This window comes from Pseudophryne corroboree, chromosome 12 (assembly GCF_028390025.1).
Source record: "Pseudophryne corroboree isolate aPseCor3 chromosome 12, aPseCor3.hap2, whole genome shotgun sequence".
In the NCBI taxonomy this organism is placed as follows: domain Eukaryota; kingdom Metazoa; phylum Chordata; class Amphibia; order Anura; family Myobatrachidae; genus Pseudophryne; species Pseudophryne corroboree.
This window is the reverse complement of record NC_086455.1, coordinates 112699375-112724426: the sequence shown is the minus strand read 5'-3', so window position 1 is coordinate 112724426 and position 25052 is coordinate 112699375. Positions and strand designations below refer to the sequence as shown.

General features: G+C 48.1%; 1 protein-coding gene across 7 annotated transcripts in view; it reads right to left on the bottom strand.

The window, feature by feature from the left end:
- RALGAPA1 (Ral GTPase activating protein catalytic subunit alpha 1) overlaps window positions 1-25052 on the bottom strand; it is a 669595-nt gene that overhangs the window by 136455 nt on the left and 508088 nt on the right. For all 7 annotated transcript variants that reach the window (XM_063947861.1, XM_063947860.1, XM_063947862.1 and 4 more), the window contains one exon: window positions 2827-3679. In XM_063947861.1, coding sequence (XP_063803931.1) covers window positions 2827-3679 — 853 coding nt within the window. The remainder of the gene's footprint in view (window positions 1-2826; window positions 3680-25052) is intronic.

Here is a 25052-nt window from a genome sequence, read left to right as displayed (position 1 = left end):
TTAGAAACAGCCTCAGGCTTTGGTTCATCAGAAACTTGAAGAATCAGCCTGATAGCCTCAATCAAATCAGGGACATCCACCTGTGACCGTCCTTCCCCATCTGAAGCTTCAGAGTCAGTGTCTGTGGGGTCAGTGTATGCGCCATCCTCATCAGAGGTGATGTCTGGAACAGTGGCAGATTGTGAGGAAATAGCGGCCCGTCTAGAAGACGTCTTAGTCTTAGGTGGGCGAGAGTTAGACTTCTTTTTAGTCAGTGATCGGTTCAAGTGCTGTAACTGAGAAGAGATATGATCTATTTAATAACGTGGAGAATGTAGCCCAGGGTGGGTCATATTGGACCCCTGTTGCTACAAACCCACTGGGGGGCAAAGAACCCCCAGAACCTGAACTCTCCGCTGCCATGTTTTCCTCAAATGTGTCTGCAGCGTCACCTCCACCCAATGTGGGATCAGCCCCAGCCATGTTGCCCCTTGTAGCTGACATAATAATAAGCTCAATAACAGGCAACCTAGTACAATATTAGCAGCACTATATCTAGCAACAACTCCCAGTATAGTGTATCAGCACACACCGGGAATCCAAGAGATATATGGTGACTAGAAATCACAGAGAAAAATACACAGTAGGTATCTCTTTTGAAACACCTATATCTACTAATAAACCTGACACACTGAGCCCCCTCAGGTTACAGAATATAGGGGTAGCAGGCTGAGTGAAATACACGAAATGGTAGACACTCAGCAGCTACATGCACACACACAAAGTCACAATGTACAATGCAGAAGTTATATCACAACAAGACTGCACTGGTCTATCAATACAAAGTAATACTCAGTAGAGCTATATATATATATATATATATATATATATATATATATATATACACATACATACATACATACACAGTAGATATAGCAAAACACAGTAAAAACTATATGTATATCACAGTGTATGTGTACTACCCAACCCTGAGTGTATGCACTTTTTCTTAACTAAACACTGTCCACTGACAGGTAGTATACTTAAGTGTCCTGTAAAATGCACAGCACTGACGTGCAGGCGGCTTTACAGAGGAGGATTTGCCCAAGCAGTCCCAGGAACAGCGCAGCTCCGTGAAATGGCGGCTGACAGGGAGTGACGGAGAGAGATATGCAGCTCCAGGACGGGAACATTTGCCTAAATGGCACCCTGGGGCTGGGGGAGGGGCTACAGGTCCAAGCCTTATCCCCCTTGCTGGCTTCCCCACCGGGCGTTGCGGACTGTAATCAAATGGTTTTTGAAGAAAACCGACCTGTGCCCAGTGTCCTGGTGGCTAGTGGAGCGTCTGCCCCTTACAGTGTCCACAGCCACGCCGGATCGCGATTACAGCGGGCCAAAGAGACCCCTTACCTTGTATGTGGCCACGCGATCCCGAAGCACAGCGGCGAGTGTGTGACTAACTGAGAAGAATACCGGAGCCTCCGCTGTAGTTACCCAGCAACCAGGCCGCGGGAGTACACAGCGCCGCTGGGGGTGATGGAGCTGCAGCAGGGGATGTCTGTCTGACATCTAGTCACTGCTGCAGCCCTTGAAGCCTTTCTTTTCTTCTGAAATATGCTTTTCTTAGGGCTGCAGGAGCAGGCCCCCTGTTGACTGCCTGCTGACTGCAAGGCACCAACTACAAAATTGAGCTCCTGTGCACGGAGGTGGGTTATAGAGGAGGTGGCGCTATGCATCTTGGGAACAGTGAAAGCTTTGAGCCTGTTGGTGCCTCGGATCAAGATCCTACTCTACACCCCAATGTTATTCCTTGTGGAGCCCAGTGTACACCGCAGCAGAAATAATAGTTATTTGGACCGCATGTTCTGAAGCTGAGTATACACTGGGCGATATCTGGTTCATTCAATTGAACGCAAGATATATCCTGAGTGAGTTGTTGGGTGTGTACACACGATATGTCTGTGAACAACATTGTTCACAGACCTATCATGTCAGCCCTGAAGGACAGCCAACGCTAATATATCGCAGATAACAGCATGTCTGGCAGTGAGTACGGGTGACGCACCAACCACCCGTACACTGGCTGCAGGAACTGCATCACACCAGGGCGGGCAAATTTGAATGCACGTCCAGCAGTGATGTCAGGACTGACATATTGAGCTGCCAATAGGTAAGTGTATATGCTTACCTGAATTGGCTGCCTGGTGGGTCGGCAGATAGATCTGCCAGGTGTGTACCCAGCTTTAGCCACCTATGTTCCAAGGTAACATACTGCCTAGTCTGAAAGTAGGAGTAGTCTCCTCCCTACCTCTGCTATTGATGGGTATAAGTATGCAATAGACCACATAAAACGCTGTTGGACAAAACACTGAAGTTTTTTTAAAGTGCTTTCACAGTAAAAATGCATTTTTTAATATACATAGGTCAGTGGCTCTCAAACTTTTTTGAATCATGGTGCCCTCACAATTTTTTTCACAGCACCCCTAGGCCAAAACTTTCTCACTGAGAAATTTATAAAGAAATATTAAATTAAGTAAATTGGGTTTATATGTCATCCAGGTTCAGTTAAGTGGTGGGGGGCAAGATTTGTTTCTGTTTTCCAAATATTTTATGATTAGCAGCCACCACTACTGGTTTTGCCTATTACATTGATCATAAATAATTTGAATTGGTCCTGGACCACCAATCCAAGGAACCCCTGCAAATGTCCTGAGGGGCCCCAGGGTGCCACGACACACAGTTTGAGAACCACTGACAGAGTAGTGCAAAAAATCACCATGTAAAAAACAGTCTTATTCTGAGTTCTCTTTAACGTAAACCAACAACATCCAGCAGTATACGTTTTACCTCTTCTCCCAGGAGTTCATTCCTAGAATGCTAAGCAGCAGCCGGGAGTAGTAGAAGGCCGACTCAGGTTTTTGGTTGGTTGGTTCCTCTTGGGGCATTGCCCGCATGTGGAGATTACCACAGTGCTTTTCCACAAACTCCTCCTCTTCTGCACTCTGCTTTAAAATAGCATTGCTGACCTCATTCTCCAGTTTCTCAGAAAAGCAAGCAGGAGGTGGGGAGGGAACATTCAGAGGAACTCCTGCTCTTTGAAGGCACTCAGGACCTGTAGCTCCCAGATACTGCAAAAGACAGTCAAGAGCATCTTCCTCATCTGACAAACTGTCCCATAAAGGCAGAGCTTCTCTGCCTCTCCGCCTTGACTGAAGGGAAGAAAATTCCTCAGACTCCCGCTGTGAAGGTTGATGTTCTTCTTGTATACTAACAGAAGACGTAGGAAAGGAAGAAAACAGGGAAGACCACTGAGACTTTTGGCCTGAAAATTCTAGTGCAGGTCCATAAAGAATGGAAGATTCCCAACTGTACTTGCCTGAAAGGTCCCTCATTATAACACGGACAGTAGAGCTGGCAGAAGAAAGATCCTCACCAGGAGGTAGTTTTGAGTCTGCCGCGATTTGTAAGCAGGACACCAGTGTGGTGTTATTTAGAACAAAAAACTGAAGGTTGGGGCTGTGGAAGAGTTGTGGGGAGAGGTCAGAACTTTCACTGAACGGATTGTCATGATTCTCACAGATCTGACTAGTCAGCATGGCCGGGTCTCCACTCATTGGATAATGTCCTAAGTGGTTAACTAGGTGTGTGATAACCGTTCGTGCTGCTACTGGTATTAAGCCTTGCTGCTTGGGTATTTTCACTGGGGAGAAAAGAAAAGCTGAATGACATATTGGGCTATCAACAAACCAAATAATTCCATACCTGTGTAAATTCCTATTAATAGGACTGTGACACCTATAACAACTTTAATATATTATTTAACACAGAGGTAAACTATAACTACAAACTAGAGGATATAAAGAGAGAGACTATTAATACTTGGCACATTACACTATGTAGGGTCTTATTTTTAATATGCACAACATTGAGCAAACTTTCTTTATTCCCAGAGGTGACTGAGTAGCAGTAAGGCCAGATTAACAATGGAGTGGATGGGTGGATGGAGCTACAGCTCCAGGCTCCTACATAAAAATATGCCCAGCATGATGATGACAAGCTGCCATCTGGCCACATAGTCGACTCTAAAACATAAGTATTAAAATTGTATTTCTAATTTTTTTTTTTTTTTTTACTTTTCCATTTTTAGGAAGAGGGATCTCCCGACCCCTCCCTCGTGTGTCCTGATCACTGTAGACAGCAGTGATTTGCCAGCCCAGTGCCACCCACATGCTCCGTGGCAGCTGCAAAGAGAAACAGCCGCCGGTAAGTCCTGGACTGTCCCCACTGTGTACCCCTTGGCTACAGAAAGCCAGTGTTGCTTGCTCCCACTGATTATACCCAGCGGCTGTAGTGAGAAGCAGCTACCCGGAAAAAATAAGAATTTACTTACCGATAATTCTATTTCTCGGAGTCCGTAGTGGATGCTGGGGTTCCTGAAAGGACCATGGGGAATAGCGGCTCCGCAGGAGACAGGGCACAAAAAAGTAAAGCTTTTACCAGATCAGGTGGTGTGCACTGGCTCCTCCCCCTATGACCCTCCTCCAGACTCCAGTTAGGTACTGTGCCCGGACGAGCGTACACAATAAGGGAGGCAATTTGAATCCCGGGTAAGACTCATACCAGCCACACCAATCACACCGTACAACTTGTGATCTAAACCCAGTTAACAGTATGATAACAGAAAGAGCCTCTTAAAGATGGCTCCTTAACAATATAACCCGAATTTGTTAACAATAACTATGTACAGAATTGCAGATAATCCGCACTTGGGATGGGCGCCCAGCATCCACTACGGACTCCGAGAAATAGAATTATCGGTAAGTAAATTCTTATTTTCTCTATCGTCCTAAGTGGATGCTGGGGTTCCTGAAAGGACCATGGGGATTATACCAAAGCTCCCAAACGGGCGGGAGAGTGCGGATGACTCTGCAGCACCGAATGAGAGAATTCCAAGTCCTCTTTTGCCAGGGTATCAAATTTGTAGAATTTTACAAACGTGTTTTCCCCCGACCACGTAGCTGCTCGGCAGAATTGTAATGCCGAGACCCCTCGGGCAGCCGCCCAAGATGAGCCCACCTTCCTTGTGGAATGGGCCTTAACAGATTTAGGCTGTGGCAGGCCTGCCACAGAATGAGCAAGTTGAATTGTGTTACAAATCCAACGAGCAATCGTCTGCTTAGAAGCAGGGGCACCCAACTTGTTGGGTGCATATAGTATCAACAGCGAGTCAGATTTTCTGACTTCAGCCGTCCTTGAAATGTATATTTTTAAGGCTCTGACAACGTCCAACAACTTGGAGTCCTCCAAGTCGCCAGTGGCCGCAGGCACCACAATAGGTTGGTTCAGGTGAAACGCTGATACCACCCTAGGGAGAAAATGCGGACGAGTCCTCAGTTCTGCCCTATCCGAATGGAAGATTAGATAAGGGCTTTTATAAGATAAAGCCGCCAATTCAGATACTTTCCTGGCGGAAGCCAGGGCCAGTAACATAGTCACTTTCCATGTGAGATATTTAAAATCCACCTTATTCAATGGTTCAAACCAATGGGATTTGAGGAAATCTAAAACTACATTTAGATCCCACGGTGCCACCGGAGGCACCACAGGAGGCTGTATATGCAGTACTCCTTTAACAAAAGTCTGTACCTCAGGAACTGAGGCCAATTCTTTTTGGAAGAATATTGACAGGGCCGAAATTTGAACCTTAATAGATCTCAATTTGAGACCCATAGACAATCCTGATTGTAGGAAATGTAGGAAACGACCCAGTTGAAATTCCTCCGTCGGAACACTCCGATCCTCGCACCACGCGACATATTTTCGCCAAATGCGGTGATAATGTTTCGCGGTGACTTCCTTCCTTGCCTTAATCAAGGTAGGAATGACTTCTTCTGGAATGCCTTTCCCTTTTAGGATCTGGCGTTCAACCGCCATGCCGTCAAACGCAGCCGCGGTAAGTCTTGAAAGAGACAGGGACCCTGTTGTAGCAGGTCCCTTCTCAGAAGTAGAGGGCACGGGTCGTCCGTGACCAACTCTTGAAGTTCCGGGTACCAAGTCCTTCTTGGCCAATCCGGAGCCACTAGTATTGTTCTTACTCCTCTTCACCGTATAATCTTCAATACCGTTGGTATGAGAGGCAGAGGAGGAAACACATATACTGATTTGTACACCCAAGGTGTTACCAGTGCGTCCACAGCTATTGCCTGTGGATCTCTTGACCTGGCGCAATACTTGTCTTGTTGAGGCGAGACGCCATCATGTCTACCATTGGTCTTTCCCAACAGTTTATTAGCATGTGGAAGACTTCTGGATGAAGACCCCCCTCTCCCGGGTGAATATCGTGTCTGCTGAGGAAGTCTGCTTCCCAGTTGTCCACGCCCGGGAAGAACACTGCTGACAGTGCTATTACGTGATTCTCCGCCCAGCGAAGAATCTTGGCAGCTTCTGCCATTGCACTCCTGCTTCTTGTGCCGCCCTGTCTGTTTACATGGGCGACCGCCGTGATGTTGTCCGACTGAATCAACACCGGTTTTCCTTGCAGGAGTGGTTCCGCCTGGCTTAGAGCATTTTAGATTGCTCTTAGTACCAGAATGTTTATGTGAAGAGACTTTTCCAGGTTCGTCCATACCCCCTGGAAGTTTCTTCCTTGTGTGACTGCTCCCCAACCTCTCAGGCTGGCGTCCGTGGTCACCAGGATCAAATCCTGTATGCCGAATCTGCGGCCCTCCAATAGATGAGCCTTTTGCAACCACCACAGAAGATATACCCTTGTCCTTGGCGACAGGGTTATTCGCAGGTGCATCTGAGGATGCGACCCTGACCATTTGTCCAACAGATCCCTTTGGAAAATTCTTGCATGGAATCTGCCGAATGGAATTGCTTCGTAAAAAGCCACCATTTTTCCCAGGACTCTTGTGCATTGATGTACAGACACCTTTCCTGGTTTTAGGAGGTTCCTGACAGGTCGGATAACTCCTTGGCTTTTTCCTCGGGAAGAAAAACCTTTTTCTGAACCGTGTCCAGAATCATCCCTAGGAACAGCAGACGTATCGTCGGAAAACAGCTGCGATTCTTGGAATATTTAGAATCCAGTCGTGCCGTCGAAGAACTACTTTAGATAGTGCTCTTCCGACCTCCAACTGTTCTCTGGAACTTGCCCTTTTTAGGTCGTGCAAGTAAGGGATAATTTAGATGCCTTTTTTCTTTGAAGAAACATCTTTTCGGCCATTACCTTGGTAAAAAGGCCCGGGGTGCCGTGGATAATTCAAACGGCATCGTCTGAAACTGATATTGACAGTTCTGTACCACGAACCAGAGGTACCCTTGATGAGAAGGACAAAATTTGGACATGGAGGTAATCCTTGATGTCCAGGGACACCATATAGTCCCCTTTTTTCCGGTTCGCTATCACTGCTCTGAGTGACTTTATCTCGATTTGAACCTTTTATGTAAGTGTTCAAAACATTTTAGATTTAGACTATGTGTCACCAAGCCGTCTGGCTTCAGTACCACAATATAGTGTGGAAAAATAATACCCTTTTCCTTGTCGTAGGAGGGGTACTTTGATTATCACCTGCTGGATATACAGCTTGTGAATTGTTTCCAATGCTGCCTCCCTGTCGGAGGGAGCCGTTGGTAAAGCAGACTTCAGGAACCTGCGAGGAGAAGATGTCTCGACTCTCCAATCTTTACCCCTGGGATAATACTCGTACGATCTAGGGGTCAACTTGCGAGTGATCCCACTGCGCCCTGAGACTCTTGAGACTACCCCCCCACCTTGAGTCCGCTTGCACGGCCCCAGCGTCATGCTGAGGACTTGGCAGACGCGGTGGAGGGCTTCTTTTCCTGGGAAAGGGCTGCCTGCTGCAGTCTACTTCCCTTACCTCTATGTCTGGGCAGATATGACTGGCCTTTTGCCTGCATGCCCTCATGGGAAAGGAAAGATTGAGGCTGAAAAGACGGTGTCTTTTTTAGCTGAGATGTAACTTGGGGTAAAAAAGGTTGGATTTCCCAGCTGTTGCTGTGGTCCCCAGGTCCGATGGACCGACCCCCAAATAACTCCTTCCCTTTATACAGCAATACTTCCATCTGCCGTATGGGATCTGTATCACCTGACCACTGTCGTGTCCCTGACATCTTCTGGGAGATATGGACAACGCACTTATCTTGATGCCAGAGAGCAAATATCCCTCTGTGCATCTCACATACATATATATAGAATGCATCCTATTAAATGCTCTACATGAATAAAATATTTTCAGTCAGGGAATCCGACCAAGCCAACCCAGCACTGCATCTCCAGGCTGATGGCGATCGCTGGTCGCAGTATAACCACCGTATGTGTGTATATACTTTTTAGGATATTTTTCCAGCTTCCTATCAGCTGGCTCCTTGAGGGCGGCCGTATCTGGAGACGGTAACGCCACTTGATAAGCGTGTGAGCGCCTTATCACCCTAAGGGGTGTTTCCCAACGTACCCTAATTTCTGGCGGGAAAGGGTATAACGCCAATATTTGCTATCGGGGTAACCCTACGCATCATCACACACTTCATTTTATTTTATCTGATTCAGGAAAAACTACAGGTAGTTTTTTCACTCCCACATAATACCCTTTCTTGTGGTACTTGTAGTATCAGAAACACGTAACACCTCCTTCATTGCCCTTAACGTGTGGCCCTAATGAGAAATACGTTTGTTTATTCACCGTCGACACTGTATTCAGTGTCCGTGTCTGTGTCTGTGTCGACCGACTGAGGTAAATGGGCGTTTTTAAAACCCCTGACGGTGTTTCTGAGACGCCTGGACCGGTCCTAATAGATTGTCGGCCGTCTCATGTCGTCAACCGACCTTGCAGCGTGTTGACATTCTCACGTAATTCTCTAAATAAGCCATCCATTCCGGTGTCGACTCCCTAGAGAGTGACATCACCATTACAGGCAATTTCTCCGCCTCCTCACCAACATCGTCCTCATACATGTCGACACACACGTACCGACACACAGCACACACACCGGGAATGCTCTGACAGAGGACAGGACCCACTAGCCCTTTGGGGAGACAGAGGGAGAGTCTGCCAGCACACACCAAAAACGCTATAATTATATAGGGACAACCTTATATAAGTGTTTCTCCCTTATAGCATCTTTTATATATATACAATATCGCCAAAATCAGTGCCCCCCCTCTCTGTTTTAACCCTGTTTCTGTAGTGCAGTGCAGGGGAGAGCCTGGGAGCCTTCTCTCCAGCTTTTCTGTGAGAGAAAATGGCGCTGTGTGCTGAGGAGATAGGCCCCGCCCCTTTTTCGGCGGGCTCGTCTCCCGCTATTTTTGAAGTTAGGCAGGGGTTAAATATCTCCATATAGCCTCTGTGGGCTATATGTGAGGTATTTTTTGCCTCTAATAAGGTTTTTATTTGCCTCTCAGAGCGCCCCCCCCAGCGCTCTGCACCCTCAGTGACTGTTGTGTGAAGTGTGCTGAGAGGAAAATGGCGCACAGCTGCAGTGCTGTGCGCTACCTTTAGAAGACTGCAGGAGTCTTCAGCCGCCGATTCTGGACCTCTTCTGTCTTCAGCATCTGCAAGGGGGCCGGCGGCGCGGCTCCGGTGACCATCCAGGCTGTACCTGTGATCGTCCCTCTGGAGCTTGATGTCCAGTAGCCAAGAAGCCAATCCATCCTGCACGCAGGTGAGTTGACTCCTTCTCCCCTCAGTCCCTCGCTGCAGTGATCCTGTTGCCAGCAGGAATCACTGTAACATAAAAAACCTAGCTAAACTTTCTCTAAGCAGCTCTTTAGGAGAGCCACCTAGATTGCACCCTTCTCGGCCGGGCACAAAAATCTAACTGGAGTCTGGAGGAGGGTCATAGGGGGAGGAGCCAGTGCACACCACCTGATCTGGTAAAAGCTTTACTTTTTTGTGCCCTGTCTCCTGCGGAGCCGCTATTCCCCATGGTCCTTTCAGGAACCCCAGCATCCACTTAGGACGATAGAGAAATAAGATTTTAAACCTACCGGTAAATCTTTTTCTCGTAGTCCGTAGAGGATGCTGGGGACTCCGTAAGGACCATGGGGAATAGACGGGCTCCACAGGAGACATGGGCACTAAAAATAACTTTAGGTATGGGTGTGCACTGGCTCCTCCCTCTATGCCCCTCCTCCAGACCTCAGTTAGAGAAACTGTGCCCAGAGGAGACTAACAGTACGAGGAAAGGATTTTGTAAATCCAAGGGCAAGATTCATACCAGCCACACCATTCACACCGTATAACATGGGATATACGAACCAGTCAACAGTATGAAACAAAACCAGTATCAGTCAAAAACTGATCCAACTGAAACATAACCCTTATGTAAGCAACAACTATATAGAAGTCCTGCAGGATGTTGTCCGCACTGGGACGGGCGCCCAGCATCCTCTACGGACTACGAGAAAAAGATTTACCGGTAGGTTTAAAATCTTATTTTCTCTTACGTCCTAGAGGATGCTGGGGAATCCGTAAGGACCATGGGGATTATACCAAAGCTCCAAAACGGGCGGGAGAGTGCGGACGACTCTGCAGCACCGAATGAGCAAACAATAGGTCCTCATCGGCCAGGGTATCAAACTTGTAGAATTTTGCAAAAGTGTTTGAACCTGACCAAGTCGCGGCTCGGCAAAGATGTAATGCCAAACCGCCCAAGAAGAGCCCACCTTCCTAGTGGAATGGGCCTTAACCGAATTCGGTAACGGCAATCCAGCCGTAGAATGAGCCTGCTGAATCGTGTTACAGATCCAGCGAGCAATAGTCTGTTTAGACGCAGGAGCACCAAACTTGTTGGCTGCATACAGGATAAACAGAGCCTCTGTTTTCCTAACCCGAGCCGTTCTGGCCACATAAATTTTCAATGCCCTGACCACATCTAGGGACTCGGAATCCTCCACGTCCCTTGTAGCCACAGGCACCACAATAGGTTGGTTCATATGAAAAGAAGAAACCACCTTAGGCAAAAATTGGGGACGAGTCCGCAACTCAGCTCTATCCACATGGAAAATCAGATAAGGGCTTTTGTGAGACAAAGCCGCCAACTCTGACACTCTCCGTGCCGAAGCCAAGGCCAATAACATGACCACTTTCAAAGTAAGATACTTCAATTCAACTGTTTGAAGCGGTTCAAACCAGTGAGACATAAGGAACCGTAACACCACGTTAAGGTCCCATGGTGCTACTGGAGGCACAAAAGGAGGCTGGATATGCAGCACCCCTTTCACGAAAGTCTGGACTTCTGGAAGAGAAGCCAATTCCTTTTGAAAGAAAATGGATAGGGGCGAAATCTGAACCTTAATGGAGCCTAACTTTAGGCCCAAATTCACTCCAGTTTGCAGGAAGTGGAGAAAACGGCCCAGATGGAATTCTTCCGGAGGAGTAGTCTTGGCTTCGCACCAAGACACGTACTTCCTCCAGATACGGTGATAATGTTTCGATGTCACCTCCTTCCTAGCCTTTATCAGAGTAGGAATGACCTCCTCCGGAATGCCTTTCTCCGCTAGGATCCTGCGTTCAACCGCCATGCCGTCAAACGCAGTCGCGGTAAGTCCTGGAACACAGACAGGGCCCTTGTTGTAACAGGTCATCCCTGAGAGAAAGAGGCCACGGATCTTCTGTAAGCATTTCCTGTAGATCCGGATACCAGGCCCTTCGAGGCCAATCTGGAACAATGAGAATTGCCTGAATCCCTCTTCGTCTTATGATTCTCAGTATTTTTGAGATGAGAGGAAGAGGAGGGTGAACACATAGACCGACTGAAACACCCACGGTGTCACCAGTGCGTCCACTGCAATCGCCTGAGGGTCCCTTGACCTGGCGCAATATCTCAGAAGTTTTCTGTTGAGGCGTGAAGCCATCATGTCTATTTGAGGCAGACCCCACTGACTTGCAATCTCTGCGAAGACTTCCTGATGAAGTCCCCACTCTCCTGGATGCAGATCGTGTCTGCTTAGGAAGCCCGCTCTCCAGTTGTCTAGTCCCGGAATGAAGACTGCTGTCAAAGCGTTTACATGACTCTCCGCCCATCGAAGAATCTTTGAGGCTTCTGCCATTGCCACTCTGCTCCTTGTGCCGCCTTGTCGGTTTACATGAGCCACTGCTGTGATATTGTCTGACTGAATCAGAACCGGTAGACCTTGAAGTAAGGTCTGCGCCTGACGAAGGCCGTTATATATGGCCCTTAATTCCAGAATGTTGATATGTAGACAAGCCTCCCGGCTTGACCACAGACCTTGGAAATTTCTTCCCTGTGTGACTGCTCCCCACCCTCGGAGGCTCGCATCCGTGGTCACCAGAACCCAGTCCTGGATGCCGAACCTGCGACCCTCTAGAAGGTGAGCACTCTGCAGCCACCACAGTAGAGACACCCTGGCCCTGGGGGGCAGGCGGATCATCTGTTGAATTTGTAGATGTGACCCGGACCACTTGTCCAGAAGGTCCCATTGAAAAGTCCTGGCATGGAACCTGCCGAATGGAATGGCCTCGTAAGACGCCACCATTTTTCCCAGCACTCGAGTGCAGTGATGCACCGACACCCTGTCTGGCTTCAACAGGTCCTTAACCAAGCTCTGAAGTTCCTGGGCCTTTTCCGTCGGGAGAAAGACCTTCTTTTGTTCCGTGTCCAGAATCATGCCTAAGAAAGGCAATCTGGTCATTGGAACTAACTGTGACTTCGGTAGATTTAGAATCCAACCGTGTTGTTGTAACACCCTCAGGGAGAATGATACGCTGTCTAGCAATCGTTCTCTCGATCTCGCTTTTATCAGGAGATCGTCCAAGTATGGGATAATTGTGACACACTGCTTGCGCAGGAGCACCATCATCTCTGCCATTAATTTGGTAAAAATCCTCGGGGCCGTGGAAAGCCCAAACGGCAACGTCTGAAATTGGTAGTGACAATCCTGCATCACAAATCTCAGGAACGCCTGATGCGGTTGATAAATGGGGACATGAAGGTATGCATCCTTTATGTCTAGGGACACCATATAATCTCCCCCCTCCAGACTTGCGATGACCGCTCTGAGCGATTCCATCTTGAACTTGAACCTCTTTAAGTATAGGTTTAAGGATTTTAAATTCAGAATGGGTCTGACCGAACCGTCTGGTTTCGGGACCACAAACAGAGTTGAGTAATAGCCCATCCCCTGCTGCTGCAGGGGAACTTTGACCACCACTTGCTGAAGGTACAACTTTTGAATTGCTGCCAAAACCACCTCCCTCTCTGGGGAAGAAGTCGGCAGTGCCGATTTGAGAAACCGGCGAGGAGGCGGTCCACCTGAGAATGAACCCAGACCTGGCTGAAAAGACGAAGACGTGCCCCCACCGGAGCGGACTCCACCCGCGGAGCCCCAGCGTCATGCGGTGGATTTAGTAGAGGCCGGGGAGGACTTTTGTTCCTGGGAACTGGCTATAGTTGGCAGCTTTTTCCCCTTGCCCTTACCTCTGGCAAGAAAGGAAGATCCCCGAGCTCTCTTGGATTTATGCGGCCGAAAGGACTGCATCTGATAATGTGGCGCTTTCTTAGGCTGTGAGGAAACATAAGGTAAAAAATAAGATTTTACTCACCGGTAAATCTATTTCTCGTAGTCCGTAGTGGATGCTGGGGACTCCGTAAGGACCATGGGGAATAGACGGCTCCGCAGGAGACTGGGCACATCTAAAGAAAGATTTAGGACTATCTGGTGTGGACTGGCTCCTCCCCCTATGACCCTCCTCCAAGCCTCAGTTAGGAACTGTGCCCGGAAGAGCTGACACAATAAGGAAGGATTTTGAATCCCGGGTAAGACTCATACCAGCCACACCAATCACACCATATAACACGTGATAGGAACCCCGGTTAACAGTATGATAACAATTGGAGCCTCTGAAGAGATGGCTCACAACAAAACCCGATTTTTGTAACAATAACTATGTACAAGTATTGCAGACAATCCGCACTTGGGATGGGCGCCCAGCATCCACTACGGACTACGAGAAATAGATTTACCGGTGAGTAAAATCTTATTTTCTCTGACGTCCTAGTGGATGCTGGGGACTCCGTAAGGACCATGGGGATTATACCAAAGCTCCCAAACGGGCGGGAGAGTGCGGATGACTCTGCAGCACCGAATGAGAGAACTCCAGGTCCTCCTCAGCCAGGGAATCAAATTTGTAGAATTTAGCAAACGTGTTTTGCCCCTGACCAAGTAGCTGCTCGGCAAAGTTGTAAAGCCGAGACCCCTCGGGCAGCCGCCCAAGATGAGCCCACCTTCCTTGTGGAATGGGCTTTTATTGATTTAGGCTGCGGTAATCCTACCGCAGAATGCGCCAGCTGAATAGTGCTACAAATCCAGCGCGCAATAGACTGCTTAGAAGCAGGAGCACCCAGCTTGTTGGGTGCATACAGGATAAACAGCGAGTCAGTTTTTCTGACTCCAGCCGTCCTGGAAACATAAATTTTCAGGGCCCTGACTACGTCCAGCAACTTGGAATCCTTCAAGTCCCTAGTAGCAGCAGGCACCACAATAGGTTGGTTCAAGTGAAAAGCTGAGACCACCTTCGGGAGAAACTGAGGACGAGTCCTCAATTCTGCCCTATCCACCTGGAAAATCAGATAAGGGCTTTTTCAAGACAAAGCCGCCAAATCTGAAACCCGCCTGGCCGAAGCCAGGGCCAACAGTATGACCACTTTCCACGTGCGATATTTTAATTCCACAGTCTTAAGTGGTTCGAACCAATGTGATTTCAGGAATGCCAAAACCACATTGAGATCCCAAGGTGCCACTGGGGGCACAAAAGGAGGCTGAACATGCAGAACTCCTTTGACAAAAGTCTGAACTTCAGGCAGTGAAGCCAGTTCTTTCTGGAAGAAAATCGACAGAGCCGAAATCTGGACCTTGATGGACCCCAATTTGAGGCCCAACGTCACCCCTGCTTGCAGGAAGTGTAGGAATCGACCCAGTTGAAATTCCTCCTTCGGGGCCTTCCTGGCCTCACACCAAGCAACATATTTCCGCCAAATGTGGTAATAATGTCTTGCGGTGACATCCTTCCTGGCTTTGATCAGGGTAGGGATGACTTCCTCCGGAATACCCTTTTCCTTTAGGATCCGGTGTTCAACCGCCATGCCGTCAAACGCAGCCGCGGTAAGTCTTGGAACAGACAGGGTCCCTGCTGCAGCAGGTCTTGTCTGAGCGGCAGAGGCCAAGGGTCCTCTGCCAGCATCTCTTGAAGTTCCGGGTACCAAGCTCTTCTTGGCCAATCCGGAACCATGAGTATGGTTTTCACTCCTCGCATTCTTATTATTCTCAGCACCCTGGGTATGAGAGGTAGAGGAGGAAACACATAAACCGACTGGTACACCCACGGTGTCACTAGAGCGTCCACAGCGATCGCCTGAGGGTCCCTTGACCTGGCGCAATATCTTTTCAACTTTTTGTTGAAGCGGGACGCCATCATGTCCACCCGTGGTCATTCCCAACGGTTTACCCGCATTTGGAAAACTTCTGGAAGAAGTCCCCATTCTCCCGGGTGTAGGTCGCCCATCGGAGAATCCTTGTGGCTTCTGCCATCGCCATCCTGCTTCTTGTGCCGCCCTGTCTGTTTACATGGGCGACCGCCGTGATGTTGTCTGAATGGATCAGTACCGGCTGGTTCTGAAGCAGGGGCCTTGCTTGGCTTAGGGCATTGTAAATGGCCCTTAGCTCCAGAATAATTATGTGAAGCGAAATCTCCTTGGAAATTTCTTCCCTGTGTGACTGCACCCCAGCCCCGAAGGCTGGCCTCCGTGGTCACCAGGACCCAGTCCTGTATTCCGAATCTGCGGCCCTCTAGTAGATGAGCCCTCTGCAGCCACCACAGCAGCGACACCCTGTTTCTTGCCGACAGGGTTATCCGCTGTTGTATCTGTAGATGGGACCCGGACCATTTGTCCCACAGGTCCCACTGGAACGTCCTTGTGTGGAACCTTCCGAATGGGATTATGCTTCGTACGAAGCTACCATTTTTTTCCAGGACTCGTGTGCTTCCACTGTAAGAAACACTCTTTTCTGGTCTGTGTCCAGAAGCATTCCCAGGAACAGAAGACGTGTCGTCGGGACCAGCTGTGACTTTGGAATATTGAGAATCCAGTCGTGCTGTTGTAGCACTTCCCGAGAGAGTGCTACCCCTACTACCAACTGTTCTTTGGACCTCGCCTTTATCAGGAGATCGTCCAAGTACGGGATAATAAAAACTTCCTTCTTGCGAAGGAGTATCATCATTTCGGCCGTTACCTTGGTAAAGACCTTCGGTGCCGTGGACAACTCCAACGGCAGCGTCTGGAACTGATAGTGACAGTCCTGTACCACACATCTGAGGTACTCCTGGTGAGGAGGGTAAATGGGGACATGCAGGTACGCATCCTTGATGTCCTGGGAGACCCTGTAATCCCCCTCGTCCAGTCTCGTAATAACCGCCCTGAGCGATTCCATCTCGAACTTGAATCTTCTGATATAAAAGTTCAAGTATTTTAATTTTAAGATGGGTCTCACCGAACCGTTCTGTTTCGGTACCACAACCATTGTGGAATAGTAACCCCTTCCTTGCTGAAGGAGGGGCACCTTGACAATCACTTGTTGTGATTATAGTGTTGAATAGCCACCAACACCGCCTCCCTGGCAGAGGGAGGTGCCGGTAAGGCAGATTTTAGGAAACGGCGGGGGGAAGAAACGTCTCGAACTCCAGCCTGTACCCCTGAGATACTACTTGAAGGACCCAGGGATCCATGTGAGAGAGCCCACTGGGCGCTGAAATTTCTGAGACGGGCCCCCACCGTACCCGGGTCCGCCTGAGCAGCCCCAGCGTCATGCTGTGGACTTACCGGACGCAGGGAGGACTTCTGCTCTTGGGAACTAGCTGTGCGCTGCAGCTTTTTCCTCTACCTTTGCCTCTCGGCAGAAAGGATGAGCCTCTAGCCCTCTTGCTTTTCTGGGCCCGAAAGGACTGTACTTGATGATACGGTGCTTTCCTTTGTTGTGGGGTAGCCTGTGGCAAAAAAGTCGATTTCCCAGCAGTAGCTGTGGAAACGAGGTCTGAAAGACCATCCCCAAACAGTTTTACCCCCTTATAGGGCAAAACTTCCATGTGCCGATTCGAGTCGGCATCGCCTGACCACATTGCCGAGTCCATAACCCCCGTCTGGCGGCAATGGACCTAGCGCTTATTTTTGATGCCAGCCGGCAAATATCCCTCTGTGCATCACGCATGTATAAGACCACGTCTTTTATATGCTCTATTGTCAGCAAAATATTGTCCCTATCCATAGTTATTTTCCGACAGGGAATCAGACCACGCAGCGGGAGCACTGCACATCCATGCCGAAGCAATGGCTGGTCGCAATATAATGCCCGAGTGTGTGACTATATCTTTCAGGGTAACCCCCTGCTTTTTATCAGCAGGTTCCTTCAGGGCGGCCGTATCCGGAGACGGTAGTGCCACCTTTTCTGATAAGCGTGTAAGCGCTGTATCTACCCTATGGGGTGTTTCCCAACGTGACCTATCCTCTGGCGGGAAAGGGTACGCTGCCAATAACCGTTTAGAAATTATCAATTTCTTACCGGGGGAAGACCACGCTTCCTCACACACCTCATTTAATTTCTCAGATGCAGGAAAAAACTACTGGTAGTTTTCTGTCACCAAACATAATACCCTTTTATGTGGTACCTGGGGTATTATCATAAATGTGTAATACATTTTTCATTGCCTCAATCATGTAACGGGTGGACCTATTTGGAGGGTACACTAGTCTCATCGTCGTCGACACTGGAGTCGGTATCCGTGTCGACATCTGTTTCTGCCATCTGAGGTAGCGGGCGTTTTTAGAGCCCCCCATGACATTTGAGACGCTGGAACAGGCACAAGCTGAGTAGCCGGCTGTTCTGTGTCGTCGACCTTTTGTGTAAGGAGTTGACACTTTCACGTAATCCTTCCATAAGTCCAACCACACCGGTGTCGATCCCGCAGGGGGTGACATCACATTCACAGGCATTCGCTCCGCCTCCACATCATTATCCTCCTCATACATGTCGACACAGCCGTACCGACACACAGCACACACACAGGGAATGCTCTGACAGAGGACAGGACCCCACAAAGCCCTTTGGGGAGACAGAGGGAGAGTATGCCAGCACCCACCAGGGCGCTATATATCACAGGGATATCACATATAAAAAGTGTTTTCCCTTATAGCTGCCTATATATATTGTATACTGCGCCTAAATTGTGCCCCCCCCCCTCTCTTTTTAACCCTTTCTGTAGTGTATTGACTGCAGGGGAGAGCCAGGGAGCTTCCCTCCAACGGAGCTGTGAGGGAAAAATGGCGCCAGTGTGCTGAAGGAGATAGCTCCGCCCCTTTTTCGCAGACTTTCTCCCGCATTTTTATGGATTCTGGCAGGGGTTAAAAAGCACCTATATAGCCTCAGGGCCCCCCCCCCAGCGCCCTGCACCCATCAGTGACCGGAGTATGAGGTGTGCATGAGGAGCAATGGCGCACAGCTGCAGTGCTGTGCGCTACCTTGAAGACAGAAGTCTTCAGCCGCCGATTTTCCGGACCACCTTCTTGCTTGTGGCTCTGTAAGGGGGACGGCGGCGCGGCTCCGGGAACGGACGACGAGGTCGGGTCCTGTGTTCGATCCCTCTGGAGCTAATGGTGTCCAGTAGCCTAAGAAGCCCAAGCTACCACCACTTAGGTAGGTTCGCTTCTTCTCCCCTTAGTCCCTCGATGCAGTGAGCCTGTTGCCAGCAGGTCTCACTGAAAATAAAAAACCTAACAAACACTTTCTTCCTAGGAGCTCAGGAGAGCCCCTAGTGTGCATCCAGCTCAGCCAGGCACAGAAATCTAACTGAGGCTTGGAGGAGGGTCATAGGGGGAGGAGCCAGTGCACACCAGATAGTCCTAAATCTTTCTTTAGATGTGCCCAGTCTCCTGCGGAGCCGTCTATTCCCCATGGTCCTTACGGAGTCCCCAGCATCCACTAGGACGTCAGAGAAAAGATGATTTACCTGCAGTAGCTGTGGAAACTAGGTCCGCGAGACCTTCCCCAAACAACTCCTCACCCTTGTATGGCAAAACCTCCATATGCCGTTTTGAGTCGGCATCACCCGACCACTGTCGGGTCCACAGTGCTCGCCTGGCAGAAATCGCCATAGCGTTTGCTCTGGACCCCAGTATGCCTATATCCCTTTGAGCCTCTCTCATACAAAGGAACGCATCCTTAATATGGCCCAGGGTCAATAAAATAGTTTCCTTATCCATCGAATCCATATCAGCAGATAAGGTATCGGTCCACGCTAGTACAGCGCTACAAACCCAAGCCGACGCTATTGCCAGTCTGAGTAGTGTACCGGTATGTGTGTAAATTGACTTCAAGGTAGTTTTCTGCTTGCGGTCAGCAGGATCCCTGAGGGCCGCTGTATCCTGAGACGGCAGCGCCACCTTTTTGGAAAGGCGTGTCAACGCCTTGTTCACCCTTGGGGAGGATTCCCACCGTATCCTGTCCTTGATAGGGAAAGGATACGCCATAAGAATCCTTTTGGGAATCTGCAGCTTCTTATCTGGAGTTTCCCAAGCACTTTCAAATAACTCATTTAATTCAAAAGAAGGTGGAAAAGTAACCTCAGGCTTCTTTTCTTTAAACATGTGGATTTTAGGATTAGGCACCGCGGGGTCATCTATAATATGCAGCACATCCTTTATAGCAATAATCATATAATGAATACTCTTTGCCAATTTTGGCTGCAACCTCGCATCATCATAATCGACACTAGAGTCAGACTCTGTGTCGGTATCTGTGTCAACTATCTGAGAAAGCGGGCGCTTTTGAGACCCAGAAGGTCCCTGTGACATAGGGAAAGGCAGGGTATGACCCTCTGTGTTGTCCCTGGACTCTGCTTTGTCCAAACGTTTGTGCAATAAATTCACATTTGCATTTAAAATATTCCACATATCCATCCAGTCATGTGTCGGCGTTGCCGACAGCGACACCACACTCATGCGCTCCACCTCCTCCCTAGGAGAGCCTTCCGCTTCAGACATGCCGACACGCACGTACTGACACACCACACACTCAGGGAAAGCTCTATCTGGAGACAGTTCCCCCACAAGGCCCTTTGGAGAGTCAGAGAGAGAGTATGCCAGCACACACCCAGCACCAATAATCTTGGGAAAAATAAAAATATTACCCAGATACAGCGCTATTCACTGCGCCCAATTATGTGACCCCCCCCCCCCCCCCTTCTTTAAAACCCTCTGTCACCGGTGATCAGCAGGGGAGAGTCCTGGGAGCCAGCTTCTCAGCGTGTGCTTGTAGAGAAAATGGCGCTGGTGAGTGCTGAGGGAGAAGCCCCGCCCCCTCAGCGGCGAGGAGGACGGCGGCGCAGCTCCGGGATGAACCGCTAGGGAAGACCTGTGTTCTGACTCCCTCTGGAGCTAATGGTGTCCAGTAGCCTAAGAAGCAGAGCCTAGCATTGAAGTAGGTCTGCTTCTCTCTCCTCAGTCCCACGATGCAGGGAGCCTGTTGCCAGCAGGTCTCCCTGAAAATAAAAACCTAACAAAATACTTTCTTTTCAGGAAGCTCAGGAGAGCTCCCTGTAGTGGCACCCAGTCTCCTCTGGGCACAGTATTAAACTGAGGTCTGGAGGAGGGGCATAGAGGGAGGAGCCAGTGCACACCCATACCTAAAGTTCTTTTTAGTGCCCATGTCTCCTGTGGAGCCCATCTATTCCCCATGGTCCTTACGGAGTCCCCAGCATCCTCTAGGACGTAAGAGAAATATAAGTTTAATGGAGCTTCTTTCCCCTTGTTAGCATTGATTATCGATTTCTTGATACATCGGAAAAATTGGACCTTATTCTGCACAGGTCAGAGATGCGTTGCGTTTGCATACTCCTGACCCGTGCTGTATTGCGCATGCGCATTGTAGGTAATGCGCGTGATGGCATATTGCAGTAGCATCCCGGAAGGACAGTGGTGGATGGCAACTCTGCATTGTGGGTGCAGTGTGGGGGAAACGGGGGTGCCTCCGTTTTCAAGGTGGCCGTGTGATGTCACATATGGCCCCTGCGAGTGAAAACATGGCAACCTTGCGCCTGCAGGGGGGCTTTTACAATTCAGCAATGAGATTGCATCGCTGCCCTGTATTTGCATGATGGGCAGCTTTACCCTGTGCTTTTTGGCCCCCAGCATTTGATTGCATCCGATTGCAGGTTTTCTAAAATAGCATAACTGCAACTGAAGCTAAATAAGGTCCTTTGTTTATTGTTGTTTAAAAAAAGAAACAATTTGTAAAAAATGTTTAAAATGGGAACCCAACCACTGCTGCCTAAACCATCAATGTATTATAACAAAGATTTTAAAATATCAGCCATTGATGGCACAGCCATCAGTGGTCATCACTACAATTACATTTTTATTTTTTAATAAAATCATGTTTGATACATTTTTAATAGATGTTCTTGACCTAATCATAGAAAACACGACAATTTCTAAGTGTTTTTTTTTTGGAGAAACTATTAGGCAGTTAAGTGGTTAATGTTGCCATGCAGTTCAGTGACTTGAATAATTATAACACTATTACAATGTTATGTATGGCTTTGCTGTCCAACAACCAGAAATTATATGACCAAATGTCTCAGCATTTATGGAAAACAGGATCATGACAAAAAACCCTTTGGTTTATACCTTTTAAAAAGTTTAAATAAAGGTAAGCTAAATATAACAAATATTTTTAGCTGATTTTCTTGAATATCAATAATTTAAAACACTAAATCACACTTCCATATTTCTGTAAAAGCCTGTCTCACATTTCAAGTCACTGGTTTTGATGAATTAACCAAAAAAATCATTGTAATCAGTTATGAAGACACTAGGGCCCAAATGTATTAAGCTTTCACAGGAGATAAAGTGGAGACGGATAGAGATTGATAAATAACCAGCCAACCAGCTCCTAACTTCTAAATGTTTTTCAAATACATCCTGTTACACGGCATCTAGGAAGCTGATTGGCTGGTCATTTATTACTCTTTATCTGCCTCCACTTTATCTCTTGTTAAGGCTTAACACATTTGGAACTAGTAGGTAAATGTATTATAGCTGCAGGATTGTGCTGCTATAACACTTCCTGCTTCGCCTCACTACCGAGGCGAAGCAGGAAGGGACATAGACAAAATGTATTAACATCTTGTCTGCCGAAGCAGGGGAGCGAAAGTTCCACCCTCCGACTATGTCCCCCGAGCACACAGCGCTTCAGCTCAGAGGTGACGCGCTGTGTCTCCTTCTTGGCCAGCTCCCCTGTGCATGCGCGGGATCCCCAGCGTAGTCCGGAGCCAGCATCCGCCACAGCCAGGGACAGCTCTGTGCCTGCTGTGGTCTATGGGCATTGCCACCAGCTGCTGTCAGAACAGTCAGTGATGCTGACCATTCATACATTACCCTGACATATCGGCCTGCTATCTTATAGATAGCTGCACCGATATGGACAGGGGCGCATAGAGCCCCTGTCGTTGTGCCTGCACCGCAGCCTTCTTACATGGGGGAGAAACAGTATATCGCACATAACGTGTGCTGACACCGCTTTTCCCCCATATCGCACCTTTATACATTTACCCCTAGGTATCTAGAACACAATGTTGCTTCCCCAGGCAGTGAAGAGCTACAATATGCAGTTCTTGTTCTCTGAGTTCACAGCTTTCAGTCAGGGTCCGAGTTGTTAGGAACCAACATGTATAGCAAATTCCAAAATCAGATTCAGTTTTGATATACTGAGGCCCTCACATATGGGGGGTCATTCCGAGTTGTTCGCTCGCAAGCTGCTTTTAGCAGCTTTGCACACGCTAAGCCGCCGCCTACTGGGAGTGAATCTTAGCTTATCAAAATTGCGAACGAAAGATTCGCAATATTGCGAAAAGACTTCTCTGTGCAGTTTCTGAGTAGCTCGAGACTTACTCTTCCAGTGCGATCAGTTCAGTGCTTGTCGTTCCTGGTTTGACGTCACAAACACACCCAGCGTTCGCCCAGACACTCCTCCGTTTCTCCAGCCACTCCCGCGTTTTTCCCAGAAACGGTAGCGTTTTTTCACACACTCCCATAAAACGGCCTGTTGCCGCCCAGAAACACCCACTTCCTGTCAATCAAATTACGATCACCAGAACGAAGAAAAAACCTTGTAATGCCGTGAGTAAAATTCCTAACTGCATAGCAAATTTACTTGGCGCAGTCGCACTGCGGACATTGCGCATGCGCATTAGCGACTAATCGCTCCATTGCGAGAAAAAAATAACGAGCGAACAACTCGGAATGACCCCCATTGTGCAGAGAATATTTAGTCATTCACATCTGTCACTGCCCCATGTGAGTAGTCTATATTCCTTACCACAAGGGTGTGAAACCAGAGTACCCAGGAAAAAACCCATGCAAAATACAGGAAACACATATAAACCCCACACACACAAGGCACAGGCTGGAATTTAACTCATGACCCCAGTGCAGCAATGTAAACCTCTGTGCCAACTGAATTGAATTTGACTTAAATGACTCATGCCCATTTGGTTTACCTTGCCCATTTAAAAGGTGGCTGCCTGTTGAATGAAATCAAACCGTTATGTCATATTTGAAATACAAACCCATTGTGTTCTGGCAATTAAATAAATCATTACAATGTATGGCCTATTCTTTAGCATGAGCTGCAAAACTGTACAATGACAGTATGAGGAAACCCAATATTGTGGCCTCCTTTTCAGAAAGCATCAGGTGAATTATATAAGGGTCACCTGCAGCCGTCAAGCAATCTGTTGTCTAATGATAAGAATGGTACGCCACACAATAAAGCTTCATTCTTTATACAATATACTGTAAGTGTCGGGTCATACATTGCGGCCAAGCGGCTCCCGTTCAGCTTAAGGAGTGTGGACATGGGCGCCTATGCAGGCGCCCACACGTGCGGCAGTCCCATCACCGCTGGATCCAACCACAACATGCTGTGGTTGGGCCGGATGGCAGGATGACGGGATTTCAAGGTGAACACATACATTTCAATGTATGTGTTCACACAGCGCGGCTGTGCCTCACTGTGTGCTATTGAAATCCCGTGTCACTGGCCGGATCCTGTTCTGCGGGATTCTGCAGAACAGGATCCGTGTGCACACAGAACCCCCCTCACGGCCAAGTGGGTCCCGTTTAGCAGGACCCGCTTGGACGCTATGTGTGGCACTAGCCTAAAGTGACAGTAACAAATAAAACATCTGCCCAATAGTTGTATTACATGCAGCATCACACACTTCTCAGGGTAAGTAGGGGAGTAGCTGTTTTAACACTATTCCAAGCTGTGCTACCAGTCGTTTCAATTTCTGCTGTCACTTGACGTTTTATGTAAATGGAATTATGCATTATGAATAATAAACCTTGGATTACTTATTCCACGGGTTGTCCTTCATACATGAGAGAGTCACTAAATGAATTGTCTGCTCCACAAGCACTGGGTCTCCACGGATGGATATAGAGAATAGGGTGCACTACTCCACATGTGTAATTAAAACATAATATCATTTCAGCATCAGTACTTTCATTAAATCACAAGTATATATAAGAGTACTGTAAATGTTTTGTCTTTGACAAGGTTAGCTTGTAATATACCAAAAAACAGAGGGTCAATGAAAAGAAACACAATTTTGTCCAAGGCAAGACACATGCACTCCAAAAAAAATATACTTGTCTTCTATATGACATATAATGAGCCAGACTTTTGGTTACCTGCATGTGCAAGAAATGTTTGAGCTATATAGATTTAAACTGAAAAACTAAGACAGTAGTGATGTTAATATACTACTACTATAAACAATCTGTATGAAGAACGAGCTCTGATGTCATAGCCTATAGTTGTCAGTGGCAGACATAACATAGTGGCTACAGAGCTGCAGGTCCCCCCCCCCCCCCCCCCCACCCCTCTTAGTAAAATCCGACACCCCAGTGACAGCCTGGAAGTGGAAGTAGCTTCTCATTGGATTCCATCCCTGCTAATCACATGAAGGACAGGCTGTACT